This window comes from Falco cherrug, chromosome 13 (assembly GCF_023634085.1).
Source record: "Falco cherrug isolate bFalChe1 chromosome 13, bFalChe1.pri, whole genome shotgun sequence".
Taxonomy (NCBI): domain Eukaryota; kingdom Metazoa; phylum Chordata; class Aves; order Falconiformes; family Falconidae; genus Falco; species Falco cherrug.
Genome location: NC_073709.1, coordinates 24,874,579 through 24,892,594, shown reverse-complemented (window position 1 = coordinate 24,892,594; position 18,016 = coordinate 24,874,579). Strand labels below are relative to the sequence as shown.

Sequence of the window (18,016 nt, the reverse complement as noted above, 5' to 3'; positions counted from 1 at the left end):
AGAATTGAAGGAATAGATGCAAGGATAACACTTATGAAGCACACTGAGATAGCTTTCAGTGGAAGATGCTGTAAAAGTGCAAAGCTCTATTATTGTTATTATTACTTTATTATAGGTGGTTACCACACAGATCTATGACTGGATGAATTAAACTCAAATAAAAGCAAAGGCTGATTTCAGCTATTTCTTACTTAATCCTATAAACAGTCAATTGGTATCTTAATATATATTGCTGCTGCTCCTGGCCAGGAAGTCATGGGAGGAGATAAGGTATTATTGCTTTTATCTGCTCCATAGAGAGAAAATTCAGTTTCTGTTTTGTGTGGAAAAATCTTGACATTTAGTTGGGGTCCTCTGATCTTGAAGCTTGAATTTTGTGTTTGAATACATCAATATACAGAAATTTGGGGCTCGAATATAGAAAAAAAAAAAGTGGCATTCTAGCTTAACTCTTAAGTAGGCGGGGAATTGTCCTTTGTTTTAAAGTGGAATCAAACCTAAGTGTTTTTCCAGGTGGGGAAAAGAGTGTGTGACTCGTATGGACCTTGTTTGCTATGCTACAGGGGTGTGTGGGGTAGATCTGATTCCTGCAGATCTTGGAGGCAGGTACATGAGCAATGGCTTATAAAATCAACCCGCTGCTACTATAAGCAGACTGAAACCTCAATTGATATAAACTGATATAACACTGCCAATGACATAGTCTCTTCTGCTGATGTTAGTCTCTCAGCCCAGAGTACCAAAAATATCACAAGCCATACCCCAACACCTCCAACAGCAGTGAGATAAACCTCACAGCTGACAGCACCGCAAGTCACGTCAGCTGAGGGTCTGATTTAAAAGTACTAGAAGACCTGTGGATATCTGCTAAGTGATATAAACATATTCTCTAATTTGTCTTTCTCCAGGCAGCCTGAGTGTGGTATCACCACTTTTTATCCTCTCTAGAGCTGGTCACAACTGTTCACCCAGTGACTCCCCATTTGTTTACTTCTAGAAAACCTTCTAGATTTGTAAACATCTAGAAGTGCATTGCTCCTCGATGCAATCCTTTGACCTTAGGCCTGTTTCTCCACTTAGTCTTACAATATACCGCTGCACTACACTGGTGTAAATCTGCTGTAAGTCTGGATTTACATGCCTGTGCCTCACAGGGATGGAGGGCTACATCCTTAAAGGAAAGCAGCTGAGGGCTTCTCAGTACAGCCTTCTGCAGTTAACAAAACCAAGCGGTTGTTAAATAGTAAAAGACTCAATCAATAAGGGGAGAGCAATGCTTCAGCATGTTTTTTTTTAAGTTTGAAAAGGAATTTTAGTTAATTCAAAGTGAAAGGAAAAACAAATAGAAAAATTCTTGTCAATTTAGCAAGTGTTCCTCACCTGCGTGGCCCCAACTTTCTATCCATGGAAGAAAGCAGCTCTTTGTGCTCAGCCTGCAGATCCAGTCTGTGGTGCCTGTTGAATCTCCCTCTCCTCCTCCTCCTCTTCCTCTTCATCCTGCATCCCCCCAGGGCCTGAGTCCCGCTGGGAGGGCCAGCAAGGACTGGCAGAAGGAGGCACCCGTCCTTCTGTTGTTAAGCAGAGGATGTTTGAGACTGCAGCCCTAAAGTCCTGTGCTCTCCTGTGACTATTGTGGGATGGTGCAGATTTTGGGGATGTTGAAGAGGGAGGTTTGACCTCTTCTTCATGGTTCAGCCAGTGCAGTTTATGGGGTCCTGCAGGAATCCAAAAGGTTGGTCCCAAAGGCTGGGGTTAGGAGGCCAGGGTTTGCTTCTGTGCTTCACAGGAGTTGCTTCAGCTGAGTCAACCAATTTCGTATTTTCTTGCAGAATTTGGCTGCTGCATGGACCTTTATTAGCATGTTAACGCCTTCACGATGCAGAACCGAAGCTTGGGATGGAGGTCAGTAGATATACCCCTCAATATCATACGCCTGACTGTAAGTAGTACCAGATCAAAACGCTGCCCTCTTCTCTCCCTGAGCCCTCTACGCGTAGCTTATATTTTAGGGTATATAAAAATTTCCATACCCTAACTTCCTTTTACATCCCTTTTGAAGCAAACCCATTTGAATCAGACCATTGCAACAACAAAATCCCAACCAGGAGCAACAGGAAAAAAAAGCACACCACCACCACCTCCAAACCATTGTCTTTTGCCATGAACTAAAAACCAGCAGCTTCACTTGATTTCATTTTTGGTAATAACAACAGAAATTTGCATCTGGGCTGACAATGTGTATAGTGAGTGTTAGCCCAGTGTGATTTGAAATTGGCAAGTTATCGCAACCCTCTGGAAAACCAGGATTTACAAGGGAAATGCTGACAAACACTTAACTACAGTGGCACTTGCTCTATACTATATAACACATAAAACAGTGAAATGGAACATAAGTCTCTCCTAATTATTGAAAATATTTTGGGGCTGCCTCGTGCTAAACCACTCGTTTTCATCTTGCATTTCAGATGATTTTTTGCGCTCTCAGAGCAAATTTTGTTCTAAGTCACCTATCTTTAAAAAAATACTGCTAATCACCATCGAAAAAGCAGCATACTGCATGTGGGTTCTGGAAGGCTATGTATAATAAGAAGAATTTCAAGGCTGTGTGGACTTGCATGACACCATATTATTGCATGAGCAAAAAACCAATACTGAATGGTAATAACCATTTGTCAGAGGTGGCACGGAGGATTATATTATAACCCTTCGTGTGTGTGTGTGTTTGTGTGTATCCTATATAAAGCAATCGGACACCTTCCAATTTCCAAACACCTGATAATGTTAAAGTTTATTTTATCACAGCCAAGGTTATATTTTCTTTCAACGTCATAGTGACCCTAGGAGGAAGAGGAATAATGGATCGGGAACCTATTATAGCTATTCTGTGTTAAACAGCCAAGTAAAGGGCAAATATAGTTCTGTAGTGGAATCAATCACTGAACCCATCAGTGAGAATGACCCCCCTGGCCCCCACCTTCTTCCCTGTGCCTAAGAATTTGCCATATTCAATCTTTAGGCTCTGAACCCAAATGCCCTTTGAAAGTGAATTTATGATCACTTCATCACACTGTCTATTAGCTCACTTTCTAACAAATAGGATTGAGAAATATATGGCAGGAACTGCAACGGCACATTTCCAACTAATGGTTAAAATGTCAGGGCGATAATGTACAAGTGCGTCTGCCCTCAAACACAAAATCAAACGCAGCTTTACAAGGGCTGTTGCCATTCCACTTTAGTTAAAGACTTGCAAGCTTCCTTCTTCCCCTTTGCAGGGCTGCAGTTTGGAAGCTGCTGCATCTCATCAGGGCTCGGTTTGCCAGTGCTGTACTGTACTTCATTAGGCAGCTCTATTTAATGGTTTCAACAAAAGCCATCATTTTAGCCCAACTGCCTTGACTAAATTAAAATTTCCAATCTCTGTTTTAGTGTTCTGCAACTGATGTATACATAAGCAAAACTGGTCAACATCTGCCAGGGGGTTGGCCAAAAGTTCTGTAAAGATGTACTTCACATTTCTGAAGCATGTGCAAAGTAACAACGTACTTATCCTCATGAGGGCTCTCATGATTTTACTTCACCATTTGTTCAGACACACTTTAGCAGCATATAAGCCATACAGTTGATTCTCCCCTTGGTTGCAGTTTTATCTGTAGTGTCATTTTGAGTAATTGGGGTATGGTAGCTGATCAACTTTCAGGTTTCTCATTGGCAGAAAGGGACTGTATTGGCACCAAGAAAGAATATGATGGGTCCTCTCGGTGCCTGAGCAAGTGTCCCTCTTTTGCACTTGGCTACCCAAGGCCATTAGAAAATAAGCTTAATAAAGCAACTCAGTGTATACATCTTAACTATTCCCAGCCAAGGGGATGCAGCTATAGAAGAAATATTTTAAACCAATATGAAAGATGGTAAATGTACATATTTAGTCAGTGATCTGTGAAAGTTTTTGAATTAGTTTTTAAAGCTTTGTTAAGACCAGAACGCACAGATGTTGAAAACAAGTTCAGATGTAGCGACAGATGGTATTTGATTATGAAGCAGACTGTTCATATAATACAAAGATGCTGCTTCTGCCATACACAAGTAACTGCAGAGAGTGCAGTAGAAATTTTGGAAGGCAGAGCAGTTCAAGAGGTTCTTTGTGCGGCAATAACTTTCACGTTTTTCCAGCAGTGCTAGAATTGGGATAATTTTCTTTCTTTTGCAGTCAACACCCTCACTGCTCCCCCTTCCCACCCCCCACCCCCCCCCACTCCCCCTGCCATTTTCTCCTCTGTTGTATCTTGCACTTTTTTGATCCTCTTTTCAGGTCATTTGAAATCAGATTAAGGACAAATACACTTCATTTATATTTATGGAAGAACAAAGTTCCTTAAGGTTAATAATAACAAGAATTATTATTATATATTACCGATATTATCTATTAAAAAAAAAAAGAGTACCACATTTTGACGGAAAACAAAGTTCCTTAATGTTATTAATAACAAGAATTATTATTATATATTACTGATATTATCTATTTTTAAAAAAGAAAAAAGAAAAAAAGAGTACCACATTTTGGAAAAATCCTGAATTTTGCAACTGATATAACACTATATCCAGAATCACAGGGCAGTTGTACAGGTCTTTTGCGGGGGACAACATACGTGCCTATTTGCTGCCACATTTACCTTGTCAAAACCACAGTCACTCTCCTTCCACTTCCCTCCTCCAAAGAGACATGAGAATGGTGCTGAAATTTGGAAATACCAGGAGGGATCTGCACGAAGGGCAGGGGTGCCCAGCCCTGGGCACCAGCTTCACCGCTGCGAAAGTTCCCAGCTGGGGGGGGAGTGCAGACCCTCGCTGCCGCTGCTGTCCTCCAGCGCCCTCTGAGCCCGGCTTGGCCCACAGGCTGTGGACCCCAGCACCTTTGCCCAGACTAAGGAGCAGTTCATGTGGCCTCAGGCAGTGCCCATCTGCCCAGGCCTCTGCACAGGGTCATTCCTGGCAGAACCAGGTTCCCCCCTTGCCCCACCACAGCACAACCTCCAGCCTGCTCTTTTCCCAGTGCGGCCCCCTGCCAGCAACTGGGACGGCCTCCCAGTGCTGGAGCCGGCAGCCAGCCGTGGCCCTGTTGTTGAAGGTCTGCTGAATACTCTGGAAATTTCTGGAAGAGCAGAAACATGGTTTAAGTAGCAGGCCTTTCCTGCCAGTGTGCACCGGCACTGGGGTGGGAGCAACCTGGCACGCGAGCAGGGCAAAATCCTCGCCACGGATGGGCTTTTCCTGTTTCTCTGTGGTTCCACCCAGGTTCTGCGAAAGCAAATAGCCGAGCAAACAGTATTTCAAAATATCAGCTCCCGTCACTCACAAGGATGCAAAAGGATGCCAGTAAGCAAGGTTTCTGCTTGGAAATAAAATGGGAATGACAGCAGTGTGACGATTGCACAATATAAACTGGGGGCTTTGCAAGGGCTGCGCAGGAAGCCCTTGCTTGGGCTGTTAACGAGTAACGGCGAGTGTTAATGAGTAATGCAGAGGGCTGGCAGGGCCAGTGCCCGGTGGGGGGCTGTCGGACCAGGCAGTGTTCCTGGCTCTGCAGTGGGCAGGTGGGGGGTCCTGGGGAGGTGGTGCCGCCGTCCAGCGTCTGCGTGCACTGTCTATGAAATGGGGATGTGCAGCCGGCAGCGCGAAAAGCTTTGAGCTCAGCCTTCTAAAAGTGCTCGAGGCTTTTCCCTCTGGCACTCAATGCACGGTGGAGCTCCTCACCTGAGCTCTAGGTTTCACTAAAAGCTGGGAAGTCATAATGCATAGATCTGTATAAGAAAGCAGTGAATTTCATTTTATATTTTGCTGCTTCTGAACACACACATTTTATTAGGAAATATTAGAAATACACCCCTTGACCTGAGCGTCCTTATACTTCCAGGCTGTTTGCAATCTAAAGGGAGCTCGAGGTGCATGTTTTTCAGCTAAGCCTTTAAAGCAGTTTAAACCTCAGCCTTGTGGGCTGTTCAAGATCCACCCCTAACTGTTCTGCAGCTTTCTTCAACATAGCAACAACTATTGCCGTGCATGAGGGGCGGGTAGGTGTCCAGTCTGAACGGCAGATCTTCAGTCAGTCAGGCAGCCATGCAGTCCCTGGATGGGTGTGTTGTCACAGCCTTGTGTCAATTACTGAGAAATTATAAAAATAATATAAAAAAAAAAATCTAAAGTGCTTCTACTTCAGAGAAATCTGGGCTCAGGGCTTTGACTGGAGCATCATCTCTTCCTTTAAAAGCTCTGACCAAATTATTGAGCTGATAAGCGATTCCCCTTGGTTTTACATGTGCTGGCATGAATTATCCTTGAGTGCTGCATATTAGGGTTGTTTTGTACTAAAAGGTGTTAAACACTTGTAATAAATATTTTTCCTTATTTCCCCTAGGACACAGTTCCATCTCTGGTTGGTGAAGCATAAAAAAGAGCTGTCATGCCCAGTTTTAATAGGCAATAGGATTTCAAGCCCCCAGAGTTGTTTCACAGTCTGGCAGTGGCCATAATGAAACTGGCCACTGTTGCCACAAGACTTTTTCCTCTCATGCGTTCTCCCCTGTTACCTCCCACAGCTGCTTGACTGGCAGGTCTCTTGCAAACTGCAAACATATTTACATTGGAGCCGGTAGTATTTCTTTAGCTATCTGTGCCATCTTTCTCTTTTTTCTTTTTTTCTTTCCTTTGCCTAACTAGAGACTCAACCTTAAGTCTAATTTTAAAGAATAAAATTAAACTGTGCATGCAATTAACTGCCTTTGAGTGCGAACAGCAGTTCATTTTCATGTGTTTTGTTGTGAAGCAAATAGCTTGTTTGTTTGTTTGTTTTTTTCACACTGATTCCCAAATAAACGGGAAAGTACCACTATTTACTTGCCTAGGATTTATTCATGAAAACGCAATCACAGCCTCCCGGAGTCTGGGCAGAGTGAGGTGGGGGGGTCCTTTCTCTGCACCAGAGTCGGTGTGTCACTCTGCTCTGCAGCTCTGGAAAGAGCCAGGCTAGCCTAAGCCAACAAGAATTCATTTGAGTATCTAAAAAAAATTTAATATGTAAATATAAGATACCTCTTTCAGCTCTTTGAGCCTGTGTTAGTGATACTAATAAGCTGTGCACAAAAGTGAGCACTGTAGCAAATGATGGATTTTCTTCACCCACCAAATTGATCAGGCTTGAATAGGCATCTTCTCCAAATGCCCCTGCCCGCTGGAAAGCTGGGAGAACAGGCAGGCCATGCAACGCACCCGGAGGGTCAGGGGCTTGAACCACGCAGGGAAACAACCCTCCCACCCGCCACCCCTTTTTATCTAGCGGTTCTGCCACCACCACGGGAGCCCTCTATCCCCATTCAACAATAAGCTTTAGCAAAGATTTAATTTATTTTGCATATTGTGTTCTTAAAATAAATGCCATGCCATATCTTAAAACTGGATCAGATTAGTCTGTTTGGGGAAACACTATAACCTATTGCAAAGAGTGACGGACTTGTTTGCCATTATTTCCTAAATGCAGTCAGTCGTATGCTGCAACTCACCCGTCAGTCCCCTTTCCCTCCTAACAAAGAGGGAAGACTGGATCAGAAGGGATCATCTCCATAGAAATTGTGTTGGCACAACCTAGACTGGGCATAAATAAGGGTACAGACCAAGAAAATGAGAGCAATTAACTCTTTCAGGCTCTCAAATCACAAAATGCAGTCTTCTATGTTCGGCTTCTCAGTAATGTGACGTGTAAAAGACCCCAGTTCCTACTGATGGTCTCAGTGACATAAAATTATTCTGTACTTGCCTTGGTCAGGGACAATTTGTATCTTCCTTATGATTTTTAAGGTAGAGCATAGTATCTTCCTTATTGTGAAAATTCCAGGTATTAGGGGAACTGAGGATTTCCAAGCACAGATGGCCAGATCTGCAGAATTTGGATCATTTCAGGGTGCTTGAAGCCTGGGAAAGTTGATTTGGCCCTCTGCAATGACAGGGACCACTTGCCAAGTTCCAGTCTAGCTCTGAACTCCTGCAGTATTCTGAGATGCCAATAGCTAGGATTTCTTATTTAGAGATCTGTATGCTTTCCACTGCAGGGTAAAATGGCAAATAGCGTCTTGTATTTCATAGAGCTAGTGTATTTGAGAGAAAAACTGATCAGGGGACAGAGGGAGCTAGCAATTACCCATACAGCTCATATCCTTTGGTCCATTAACTGTGCACCTGAGGATGATCTCCCTCTCCATCTAGTTAAGTCTTGATAGCTAACACAAAAACGAGCCCTCCCATGTAATCTGTAGCTGCCTTTGTAAGCCATTTCTAGGACGTGCTTAACCAGCTGCCTGGTTTTAGTCTCCTCACCCTCTCTCTGGCTCCCCTTTGACAAGGAAAGCATTTTCATGGTTTCCTGGCAGCTCCCTCCTGGGATGCCTGTGCTTGCTCTGAACCAAGATTGGCAGAGGACCTCCTCAAGGCTGGAGGCTTTCTGGAGCTGATGAGCCAGGGACCTAGACACGCTCCTCATTTCAGACACTGCAGTCAGCCCTGCTCGCCGTGCCATGGTCTTAGCAACCTCCTGAATACACGGGCAATTAGTAAGAGCTGTGGTGCAGCCAGTTTCTTAAGAAATTACCCAGGTATTTTAACCTGAAAATGCTTCTGGTATGTTGAGTTGATAATGTGGATAGATGTGAACTCAGAGAGGCAATCTGTTTGCAGTAAAAACAAAGATCCTACACCTATTAGTTACATAGGTGAAACTTCATGACCTTCCGCAGACCACGTTTACACCTGGTGTTGATATGGCCCAGGAAATGCAACTCCAGTCCAAAAAGACATGGAGTTTTAATTGCTGTTGCAGATATAAAGTATTTATTAGGTTGTTACAGTGCAGCTAAAGCTGGATTCAGGCTCCAGCTCAGCTCTATGGTGTCTTGAGGCTGCATCAGGGAAGATTCTGAAAATAAATGACCTCAGATGAAAACATATTTTTAACACGCTCCTCCTTCAAAATCAGAAAATTCTTGCACAATTTTGTATCCAACTAAGCTACCATCTTACTGCCATCTGCACCAATTCTAAGCCAAAAAGAAACCATTCATATCTGAAATGCAGGCAATGTAAATCAAAGGTTGATTCAACCTCAAAATTTTAAGATACAGATGAAACAGCAGAAATGGTGAAGGACTAGAGAAAAACAATGAACAAATGAGACTTGCATTTTGAGGAACTATGTACGAACTGTTTAGTTATATATAATGCTAATGATTATATAGCTTGGAAAGAAAGTGATCCAAGAAAGAATGATAGATTGTAATAAAAATAATGGAGAATGGCACCCAGACACTAACATTAACAAGGGCAAATCGGTAACAGAAACAAATGCAGACCACAACAAAACAAGCATTATTCTACATTCACCTGACTTGTGGAACTCCCTGTTGCAGGACACCAGCATGGCAGGTATATCCAGGAAATGATTAAACATCATAAATAAAAGTACTTTCTAGCTCACGTTGGCTACATTTAATTTAAAAGACTATCTATGCCTTAGTCATAACTGGTTTCTTGCAGGGAGTTATTCCTTGTCCGACAGACTATTGCAAAATAGCATTCATTATCTTAGCTGGCGCTGGATGTAGGGCACTGGATTAGATAAATCATTATATCCATTTTGCAAGAGGGTTGGCAGTTTCATTAATAAATAATTCTAACTAAGGGGAAAAGAAAACCTTCAGAGGACTATAGTGTTAGGCACAGCCTGGCTACAGCAGAGAGGTTCAGTGCTTTACCTCTCGGTATGGGGCAACATAAACTTTTGGAAATAAATATAAACAATGGCAATGAGCTTGTAATTTATATTTTATTTTGCACAAGCTTGCATATATACTGCACATACATTCAGTTTAGAGAAGATGGAAGGCACACAAGGCAATTGAACTACTGTATCCTTTAAGTGGTACAAAGCAAAAAGGTAAAAGTCTGGAGAGTATACAAAAGCTTTAAACACACAAAATAAAATCCACCCCCCCACCCCCACCCCCAAACATTTTTCCTGTGTTTATCTTAAATTTAGTAGCTGCCAAGCTAGAATTGTAACTTTTTTCAATCAATTGTCTACTGCACCTTTTTTTCCAAACGGACAGGGGAGTCTTACTGTTTTATCTTGTCATCAATTAATATTACAGTACATCCTTGGTAATACAAAATTGTACACCTTCATCAAATAAATTAGGATAAATTAAACCAATAAATTATGCAAAGTCTTCAGAACAATAGACAACAACAAAAAAAATCCACAGTTGAAATTGCCTCTAGCTAAAAAATAAAATAAAAAAAATCAAAAAATTGACTTTATCAGTTCAGTTATTGTACTATCTTCAAATTAAAGGGTCTTTATTACAAAAAAAGAGCTTAATAATGCTATTTACAACATATTGCTAAATAATATAAAGGCAGTGTTTTGTCACTTTTGTAACTATATACATATGAGTAATGGCTGGGACAATATCAGTTTAAACCTTAACCTTTGACTCTTCTGGGCAGCATTAAAACCAACCTAAAGAGGCTTATTTTTCTTTTCCTTTTTTGTTTTAGTTTCTGACTCTTACACATTATACGGTAATGAGATGGTTATTGTGTTTGTCTAACATCTCACTCAAGTGGTACAATTAATGCAGAAAGGATGGATTTTAGAGAAAAATGTAAGCTCACTGTTTCTTCTAGATTTGTTTCTACATATCCCAGTATATTTGTGCATTCGGAAGGTGGCTGCTTCGGGAGAGAGGTGACTGTGGCTCAGATGAAAAGACTAAATAAAGTCATAGTGCCACCACTTTTCATACGCTAAAAAGGATATTCCTAAGAAGATACAAAGGTTAAATACCAGTTTTCATCCCAGCTCTAAAATGAGCATTTTTAGCTTCAGTTTATAGATGGTTTACAACCAACAGTTCTACAGAAAACAAAATTGCATTTCCTTCAACAGAACATTTAAGTGCAATACAGTAACTGCTTACTCATATAAACCAGTTACATTCCTTAAGGGGAGCTTTTTGAAAACAATGCGTATTGGAATTTTCAAACACAGTTGGTACCAGAAGGAAACATTTGCACTATTAACACCAATGATTGCTATATAATACACATGGCAAATATAGTTTTTGCTTTCACTTCTCATGTACAGTGCTCATTTTGGGGGTTTTGTAAACCACTTTCCATTTTTTATATATATATATATCTTTCTGTATATATATATACTTATAATCTTTCAATGCTGCTGGTGAAAATCCTATCTTTAAAGCCACAAAATCTTCACCTTTATTTCTTAATTAATCTTAACCTGTGGAAAAAAACATTTTTCTATTAACTGACTTCATATACATAGAAAAAAATTCTGCAATTTTACAGAAACTGTATTACCCATTCCCTTGACATCTGATGAAAGAGACTTAACTTTTAAAAGTAGAGAGCTGGATTTTCAAGAATGCTTTCAACTATCTACACAGTTACTGTAGTGTTTCTTATAAATTCAACAGATGTTTTCAGAATGTAGTTATTAAAATCTTATGTCTTTATGCAAGAACAGCTGTAAGGTTGAATATTTACATTGCTTTATAAAAGTTCCCCTCGATTTTCAATGTTCACCCACATACCTGGTACAGTAACAAAGATTCTGCAAACTTAAAACACTTTAATTAAATAATACTCAGAGGCACAAAGCAAACCTCAGGAATACATGGGTGAACACTTTCTTAAATAATTACTACATTCTAACATCTTCCACGTGTTTACCATTAAATGTGAAACGTTCCCATTAAACAACCAGAGATACAGTAAGAATTAAATGTTTTGTAGTTTCAAATAGAACATTCTTTTCACAAAACATAACAAATGTCTAAAATAGGTTCTTAATCTAGATAGGAAAAAGGTAAGCTTTTCACTTCATACGCATATTTTGTGTATGTGTGTGTTTCTGTGTATATATACATACATACACCCACACATTTTGTCTCTGTGTGTGTGACTACATATGTATATGTATATGCACATCACGTATGAAATATTGCTTCTATACTACTTTTCATCAGGCTAAGAAAACACAAGATTTGCACCACAGTTACAAAAAATTGGCTTCTACAAGAATTTTCAAAACTTGAATGCTGCTCAAACAATTGAGAAAAAATAATTTGCGTTATCAAACTGTTCTAAAAATTCTCTTCTTCAAAAACGTATTCTCCTGCTTTTTTTTTTTTTAATTTTTAAAAAGACACAAAATATGCATAGCTATCAACATTATGTCAAACAGCCGGAAAAAAAAAATCAGTGTTTATTGCAGCTGTAGTAATTGAAAAATAAAGTTTAAAAGATGAAAATTGTAAGCCACAGAAGGCACAAGAACAATTGTACTTGTGGGGGAAAAACTGGTATTTTGAAGGATTTTTTTATCCTTCCGCTGGTGCATTTAAGGTCTAGGCACAGACTATAACCTCAAGTTTATATGCAGAAATAAATCTGAATTAGCAGTAAATGAATGGCAACATGGGGTTTCTACATGGATTTTTAAATTCTTTCCTTATGTAAACTTTTCATTATAATAAAAGTAGCCTCCTGCCTTTTAGCCATTTTTAGTGAAATAATATTGAGATCACTCAAAAGAAACTGGTTTCTACTCAAAATTTAGTAGGAGCTATGCCATGTATTTATAATTTTAGGTGTATTGGGAGGCACAAAGGCAATATGGCTATAAAATGCAGAAAAATCACATAACTGAAATGATCAAATTATCATTTATTCCTTTTTTCAGACCAAGGAGGTTTTTATTTTGCTTTTAAGATGAAATTTCTACTCTTAATTCCTATGCCTCATTTACTATTGAGATTATGCTACTTATAAATAAATAAATAAATGCAACAACATCAAGTGTTGAGTACACAATTTCACTTATTTAGATTATGTGAATCACATTGCAGCCAAATAATAATAATAATAATATTAATAATAATAATAATAAACAATATAATAAAAGCAACGGTAAAATCACAGATTGAGATGGTAGCTAGTAGTATGTCCACATAGTATGACTAAAGTATGGCTTTGCTTTCTTATGTCCAAGGTGACAATGCAGTGTTACATTTTGTATCTGATGGTATGCCAATGATGAACTTACTGTATTAAAACTTGAGCATTTTATGCCACTTCTTCCCGTAAATCAAAAAAGTGCATGAACACAATTTTCATCCTTTCTGACTCAGAATTCATTGGAGTTACATCTTTATGAAGTGTAATGTTTACCAAATCATGCACAAAAGAAAAAAAAAAGAACAAAAAAAGAAAACAAAAGTAAATGAAAGAAAATGGAAGAAAAGAAAAGAAAGAAAAAGACACATCCTGTCTACTGTAAGGATACGTACAGTATTAGATACCCTCAGGGAGTCTAAGATCAAGATTTGTTTTGCTTTTAATGCATAGTGAAAACGTTGGCACTTCATCCCATGCTATTGTCTGCATTGCCTATACTCCACAGATACTGCCAGTGCTTGAAAAGAATGACAGGGAATCGTAGGATTGTGCTGTTTAATTTGAAGTCAGCAGGTTTTTAAGGCTTTCTGCTAACAATAATTGCTTTCATACATTTCTGTCTATCAGCAGTATTTGTAAATGAAGTGAAACTGCAATGATCAGGTCAGCTCTTTAGTCACATGGGTAAACTTTCACTCTCCAAAGTCAAAATGTAATTTTAAAATAAAGAAATAAGATACCAATATCCTTGATGGTCTAAATATAATTCGCAGCTAATTAGGAACTTCCTCTAGATTCAGATTGAATTATGTAGGGGAAAATATTATTGACGATAACAATAAATTCTTACTGCATCCGTACAAAAGACGACAGAGAAAATGACAAATACAGAGCGCCATAGCATATTCAACCTTCCCCCAAACTTCTGGAGACGATATCTTTCTGAAAACATGAGAAAAGGAGAGCCACTGAAGAAAGCACGAGAACTAGCAGCTAGCTTTCTTTCTGTCTGCTGACATACCACGGTATAGCATTCAGGCGAACCCAGATCCATCACGGACTTCACACTGTAGCTCAGATTTTGGTCAAGACTAACTCCAGCTTCAGAAGATAAGTGCAGTGCATTGTTCAAATTGTTTGTTTGTTTTTTTGTTGGTTTTTTTTTTTTCTTTTAAAGCTGCACTTACTGTAATTTTAAAAATTCAATTTGGTTATCTGAACCCTGCATAGCCAGGAGGACACTGTGATTTTTGTATATGCTTGATTAGATTTTTATGAAAATGTCATTTTTGTTCTTCTGATTAGGAAAAGACTAATTATATTTTATAACTACAAGCAAGTCTATTTTTTTTTTTCTTCCTTTGCCTCAGCTCTGTGAGGTGAAGACGCTTTCTTCTACTATATCTAAGATCATTCAAAAAGTGCTTTTCAGGACAGATGTTGAACACAGACAGAAAACTTTGTATACTGGAAAGGGGATTTTGCGGGGCAGAAGGGACTAAGAAATGAATACATTTAGGATTAATGCCATATAAAGTAAGACCGAGACATGGCAATATAGGACGCTGAAGGTTTCATTTTTACTCTATGGAGAGTGAAATGCTTCCGCTTTAATAAGCTGACCATATTCCAAAATTAGTGTGGTTGATACAATATTGTGCATGAATTACTGGCCTCGCCCTGCAAGAACGGTATTTGATTTGTGCAAAGAACCCTTGCTGCAACTTAGAGAAACAACAACCTGGCATGTTGATTACTGGTGCAGGGTATCTATCATTTCTGTAAGGAAAGCACGAAGAATAGGGTTTGCTTTTTTGGGTATCACTTCTTGAAGTGAGTACCTAAAATAGATGTTGTAGTTTTTTGAAGTAGGAAACAAAATCTAGTTATTGATTAAAAAGTATATAAAATACAAAAAAAAAGCTTGAAGCTTATGAAGTGACTCCACAGAGTTCAGACCTTTAGCAGTATAAACATAATATAAACTTCATTGTCTGTAGTATTGTGCCATGACATTAGTCTCACCAAGACAAAATGCCACTTTGCAGCAAGCAATAAATCTGACAAAGCGTTTTTAAACATAATGCCCTAACTTGCTAAGACAGGCTTTTACACGCTTCCAAACTCTTCTCCCTGAAAATTAACCCCGTTGATTCTCCAAATGTTAAGGGTCTCGGGCAAAAGTAAACTGAAGGCTGAAGTAAAATAACCATCCCCTTGGAACTGAACGAAATCTTAAATCCAGAAGGGATCACAGTCTAATTTCATATACATATATATGTATGCGATACACATATATATGAAATTAAAATAGAGACACACATGACTTGGGCATCAGAAGGGGACTGCTACTTTCATACATTCATAAATAACTGCTGAACTCTCTACTCATGAAGAAGCTCTTGTAGGCAGTTTGGGGATTTGAAAATCTCGGGGACCTCACTGTCCAGCTTACAGATGACCTTGTATATGGCCTTCTTCCAGGAAGGATCAACATCTTTGCCTGCGATAATGGCATTGAAAAACTCCCGTAACGTGATCTGAGCCACTTCCAGGAATCTCTCTGGAACCTGCTGATACAAGGAGACAATGGCATTAATACAGTTTTCAATTTCAAGTCTCTGGTTCTTCAAAGGAAACTGAGCTAAGTTCTTTCTTTCAGAAAGGGGCTTACATAGCACCTGCATTTTCTAAATGTGGCAGCCTTCTATTCTCTTATGCAAAGCTGTTATATATAGTACTATAGCAATAACTTTTATAACATGTGTTAGAGATCTTTGTAAAGTCTACTGACAGAATGTAGGTAACAAAATGTTACTGTCTGGGTTTGGAGAGTGGGGGATTTATAGGATATAATTAGCAGGAGGGGAAACAAACACAATTGTCTTTAAGGAGAGAAATCTCTGCTTGATTTGTACCCATGCATTTACAGCTATGTTCTCCTCTCTGTGTGGGAACTAATTCAGAAGTTATGCACGCATAAAAAGCCCTCTGTACCTCTGTGCTTAACTTTGGTCACGACCAGTGCTGAAAGCTATCAAAGAAAAACGGTATCTCTGAATGTTGTTTGTAGTTTAAAAACAACAGCAAGCAAGCAAGCCTTCAGCTAACAGCTTGCTTCTGGGGCTGCTGTGTGCGAGACCCCCATAGGATGGCTTTCTCCGGAGACATTATGGTCTTCCCTTTTTCAGAAGCCTACAAATAAAACCCCAACCTCTTCAATGAGTGCATAGTGTTCCAAGTTTTCTTGGGAGACATTATGGTCTTCCCTTCTTTTTCAGAAGCCTACAAATAAACCCCCAGCGTCTTCAATGGGTGCATTGTGCTCCAAGTGGCTACTGAGCTGGGATGAGTTAAACTCATCTGGGTTTTCTAACTGTCACTGTCACTTCACGGGTGAACCAAACAGCCAGCTAGCAGGAGCATGCCACTCTCAGAAGCCCCTGAACAATGGGTGAATGTTAAAAAACACAGCTACATCAAAACTTTGGTAATTCATCCTAAATAGGTGTCTCAAGCACCAGGACCACCTTCTTACCCTCTGCCTTAAATGATTCAAAAGCAATCACTGTAATGAAGCATATGTCTGTTACAAGGTTGAGGTCATCTCCATAAAGGTATTATTTTCCATTTTTATTACGGAAATATGGCTTCACAGCTCCAGAACTGCTAATACACGGCCGGCCAGTAGCCAGCATGCTTATAATAGCAAGTATTCCCTCACTGCTATTCTTTGCCCACTCCAGCAAGAGGAGTTCTCTGACCTGCAGTAGGGGCCACTTCAACCATTCCTGTGGCCAGCAGACACCCAGGCAGATCTCACTCATTTACTGAATGCATGTGACATTGCCAGATCAGGGCCAGCACCTTATCTTCCATTTCAGGAATTTGTTCTCCCTTTAGAAGCCGCTTTCAGAAAACTTGCCTGGAAATGTGCGTGTATAAACTGATAGAGCTCTGGAGCCTCCCTCACCTGTTACCGCTGGGGAAACACCAGCAGTTTGCTAGCCACGTTGTGCCAGTAGGTAAGCATGAGATCAGCTCCCCCTGACACCAGCTAACAAACTGCTTCCAGAAGCCCCGCAGGCTGCAGAAGTCCTCCATCTACCTCTGAGAGTGAAATCTAGCCCCCACACATTTTTCTCTGCTCCCAAAGACAGGCTGCCTTCTGTGGAAATTTTTCATTCAACAGGCCGCATGGAAAAAAACATTTTTACAGATGTTCTATTCCAGCCATAATTACGAGGGAAGAAAAATAACTGTTTCACTTATTCCAGCTCAAAGAAATAACTTAAAAATTCACATAACCACTCTGTTGTTTGGGCAATTGGTAATAGGTCTACAAAAGATACCCCGCTTGTCTCATTCTTGCATTGCTGTAAAAAATTAGGCACTTTTCTGTTCATGCAGTTCAAACAACTGGTCATGTGCTGGGTCTTGCTGGGCACTAACCAAGGGGAAGGAGTGGCTGACTGCATGATACTAGGAAGCTAGAAGTGTAGTAGACAACCAATTTTTTGGTGTACACACTCATGTTAGCTCACGAGGGCAAAACCTCTTGTTTTTTGCCTTTGTGCTTGGGAAGAAGTTCACACCTTTCAATTTTGGTGTCCACTCCAGAGGACCAACATTAGATGCCTTTTTTCCCTTCCAAGTCACTGGAGATGGGAGGGAGGCAATTACAAGCACCTACACGAGAAGCATGAAGCCCAAACACAGAAAGTCCTGCCTCTCCCTACATGGTGTTATACCCGTGACAACTTCAAGCGTGGAGGTGACAACCTGGGTTTTAAGTTGAGCTTTTGCCGCTCATTTTTTACCTGTACATGTGAAAGTTTTCCAGGTAGGGGTGATGCTTTTCCATGGAGTGGGCAGCGTGAAACCGCTAAACCTCTAGCTTCCAGGCCTCCTACCCCATAACTACACACAGGCTTTTCTTTTAGACTAAGAGTTAGCTTTTAAGGTCTGACTTCATTATACCTGAGTCACA

The 18,016-nt window shown here is 40.0% G+C and overlaps 1 protein-coding gene across 7 annotated transcripts in view; it reads right to left on the bottom strand.

The window, feature by feature from the left end:
- Window positions 1-9,849: 9,849 nt before the first annotated feature.
- Window positions 9,850-18,016, bottom strand: part of PROX1 (prospero homeobox 1) — a 51,487-nt gene continuing 43,320 nt past the window's right edge. For 5 of the 7 annotated variants that reach the window (XM_055725479.1, XM_055725476.1, XM_055725477.1 and 2 more), the window contains one exon: window positions 9,850-15,599. In XM_055725479.1, coding sequence (XP_055581454.1) covers window positions 15,411-15,599 — 189 coding nt within the window. In that variant the 3' untranslated portion in view covers window positions 9,850-15,410. The remainder of the gene's footprint in view (window positions 15,600-18,016) is intronic. The other 2 variants (XM_055725482.1, XM_055725481.1) reach the window with 1 other exon arrangement.